General features: G+C 42.7%; 1 protein-coding gene across 1 annotated transcript; it reads left to right on the top strand.

Annotated features, from left to right (window-relative positions):
• Positions 1-1,067: 1,067 nt before the first annotated feature.
• Positions 1,068-2,330, top strand: aspg (asparaginase homolog (S. cerevisiae); the record flags this gene model as incomplete). Its single annotated transcript, XM_010781379.1, has 4 exons — positions 1,068-1,271; positions 1,640-1,753; positions 1,835-1,954; positions 2,208-2,330. Coding segments are annotated over exons 1-4 (519 nt in total), but the record flags the coding sequence as incomplete, so codon positions are not given.
• Between the last annotated feature and the right edge of the window lie 99 nt (positions 2,331-2,429).

The following is a 2,429-nucleotide window of genomic DNA, read 5'->3' as shown; positions in this document are numbered from 1 at the left end:
AAAACAAAAACATGTTTTTATATCCGAGACCTATGCTATTGCCTAAAAATAGCATGATGGGTGACCTTTAAGAGTTTAATCTGATGTCTTTTCATGATCTTTTAGTAAGAAATGCCTTAAAATCAACACCAGATATATTTAGTCAAATTGTACAAAGAGTAAATACAAATATTGTAGCGGTTGCATATTACAAAGTTTTTCTTCATACAATATTAACATGTAATAAAAGATATGCTCTTCAGAGGTAACTGACTGCTCAAAACTGCTGTTTTGTCTACCTGCAATAAAATATAGTTAACTTTAATTTAATTATGCTATTACCCGTCTTCCGTTACCTTCCCGGTCATGTAAACTGCCATCAAAGCTCAACCCAGAGAAAGATGAGAAGGCGTTATGGGCCATGACCAATCACCCTGTAAAGAGGGAGGATTGGGCTAGATACTGTAACATTTAGCTGCACCTCCCCCTGCAGAGGCTGCTGGGAGAGTGACTTTACTATCTCAATCTGCTCTCGCTGCCCAGCTTGGCTATCAAGATTTCCTTACAGCCTTTAACTGCCTTTTATGAGGCACTGTTTTGATTAGACACCGGGCTCTCATGCGCCCGCTGTCTCTGCTCTACGAGAGCTTCATTGGTAATCTGCATCAAAACATTTCTGTCAAACTGCTATCACATCAAAAAATACTGACCGAGCCTGGCACATTTAATGTCACATTCTTCTCACAGTTTATGGTAACTGCTTTGGTCTTGCCAAGTGAGTTTATGCTTGCTAACACCTTCAGATTAATTGCTCTCCTTCCTGCCATTTCAGTCATCAGCAATTCTAGTCATATGCCATGGCTAATGATGTGGTGTAGGGCCTCCTGGTGCCAGCCAACCAGCGACTGAGATACTGGTTGCATAGGCGGCACCAGATGGGCTTTTAGGAGAGTGGATGGTCTTATGCATTGCAGTGAAAGTAGCTGCAGGAAAGATAACATGGAATACTAATTTCCCAATTTGATTCTACACAGCTAAGAAGCCAGTTCAGTAATCAATACATCTTTGGGGTTTGTAATTGGAATCCTTTATATGTCTGTGTCCAGGTGAAAGCATTCCTGCAGCCGCCCATGGAGGGTGTGGTCCTGGAGACGTACGGCAGTGGAAATGCCCCCGACAACCGTCCTCCTCTGCTGGAAGCGCTGAAGAAGGCCACCGACGATGGAGTCATCATCATGAACTGCACCCAGTGTCTGAGGGGGACTGTGTCCATGTCTTACGCCACCGGCGAGGCAAGTCGCCTTACCCATTTAAACTACACACTTAATTTCTCTCTAAAGTCTTACCTGCCTTATTCCAATGTTTTTTCTTTATAAGAACGATAATTGACAGCATACTCAAACATTTTGTAATGGGAAATTGCATGTTCATGCATGCGTGTGAATTTCGCCTGCATAGAATTTCCAAACCCCAGGCTTATCACCCAGTCACCGTCAAGGCCAGTCAAGCAGGAAATCAAACTGTTACGATCACCGGCCGGTTGATCAGTGCTTTTCAAGTTTTTACTACATTTTCTGAATCATTAATTTCCTACATAGAAAACAAGGAGACTGTCCAGTTGAAGGAATCAATCACATCATATGTACCTTTGGCTTCTCAGGTGTTGAAGGATGCAGGGCTGATAGCTGGAGGGGACATGACTCCAGAGGCGGCCCTGTCAAAGCTGTCCTACGTTTTGGCCAAAAAAGATATAACTCTTGATGCTAAGAAAGAGGTTGGTGCCTACATTCAAAATTGGATCACCATGTAGATTACAATAATAATCATAAGGGGTGTTTTGTGTTACCCTGTGCAGATGATGGCTCAGAACCTGCGAGGTGAGATGAGCAGTAACTTAGCAGGCGCCAAGCTTTGTCTGAGCGATAGCCGCTTCATCCAGGTCATCGCCAAGTCCCTGAGCATCAGCTGCAAGGAGGTAAGGCTATACACAGACCTAAGCAGTGTGACTACTACAGTATGTTACTATCACTTCACCCAAAAAATAGCCATTAGGATTATTAACAAAACATTGTTTTCCTTTTTGCATAATTTGACAAAAAAACCTTCAACCCACATAGAAATCAGGGCAATGATTATGAATTTTTAGAAACCTTTAGAAGCCAAAGTTGATTCATTTTTACACATCGGTCAAGTTGCAGTTTTTCTGATGGAGTCTGTGGTGTGTTCAGGAGCTGGAAGCCATCCGTGATGCCCTGACCCCCCCTCTGGCATGTGCTGCTGCTAAGATCGGAGACATTGAAGCCTTGGAAGCCTTAAAGGAAATGGTAGGCAACACTACAAACTTCACTACGGTTGATAAGGATCAACTGTTTGCACTTGTTTGCAAAAAAATGAAAACCCTTATTGACAAAGTGAAAGTTCTCATCTTCAAAACAATAGGTCATAGCCTG

Source organism: Notothenia coriiceps, unplaced genomic scaffold (genome assembly GCF_000735185.1).
Source record: "Notothenia coriiceps isolate Sejong01 unplaced genomic scaffold, NC01 NC01_scaffold00023169, whole genome shotgun sequence".
NCBI classification, from domain to species: domain Eukaryota; kingdom Metazoa; phylum Chordata; class Actinopteri; order Perciformes; family Nototheniidae; genus Notothenia; species Notothenia coriiceps.
This window is presented reverse-complemented; position numbering and strand designations above follow the sequence as displayed.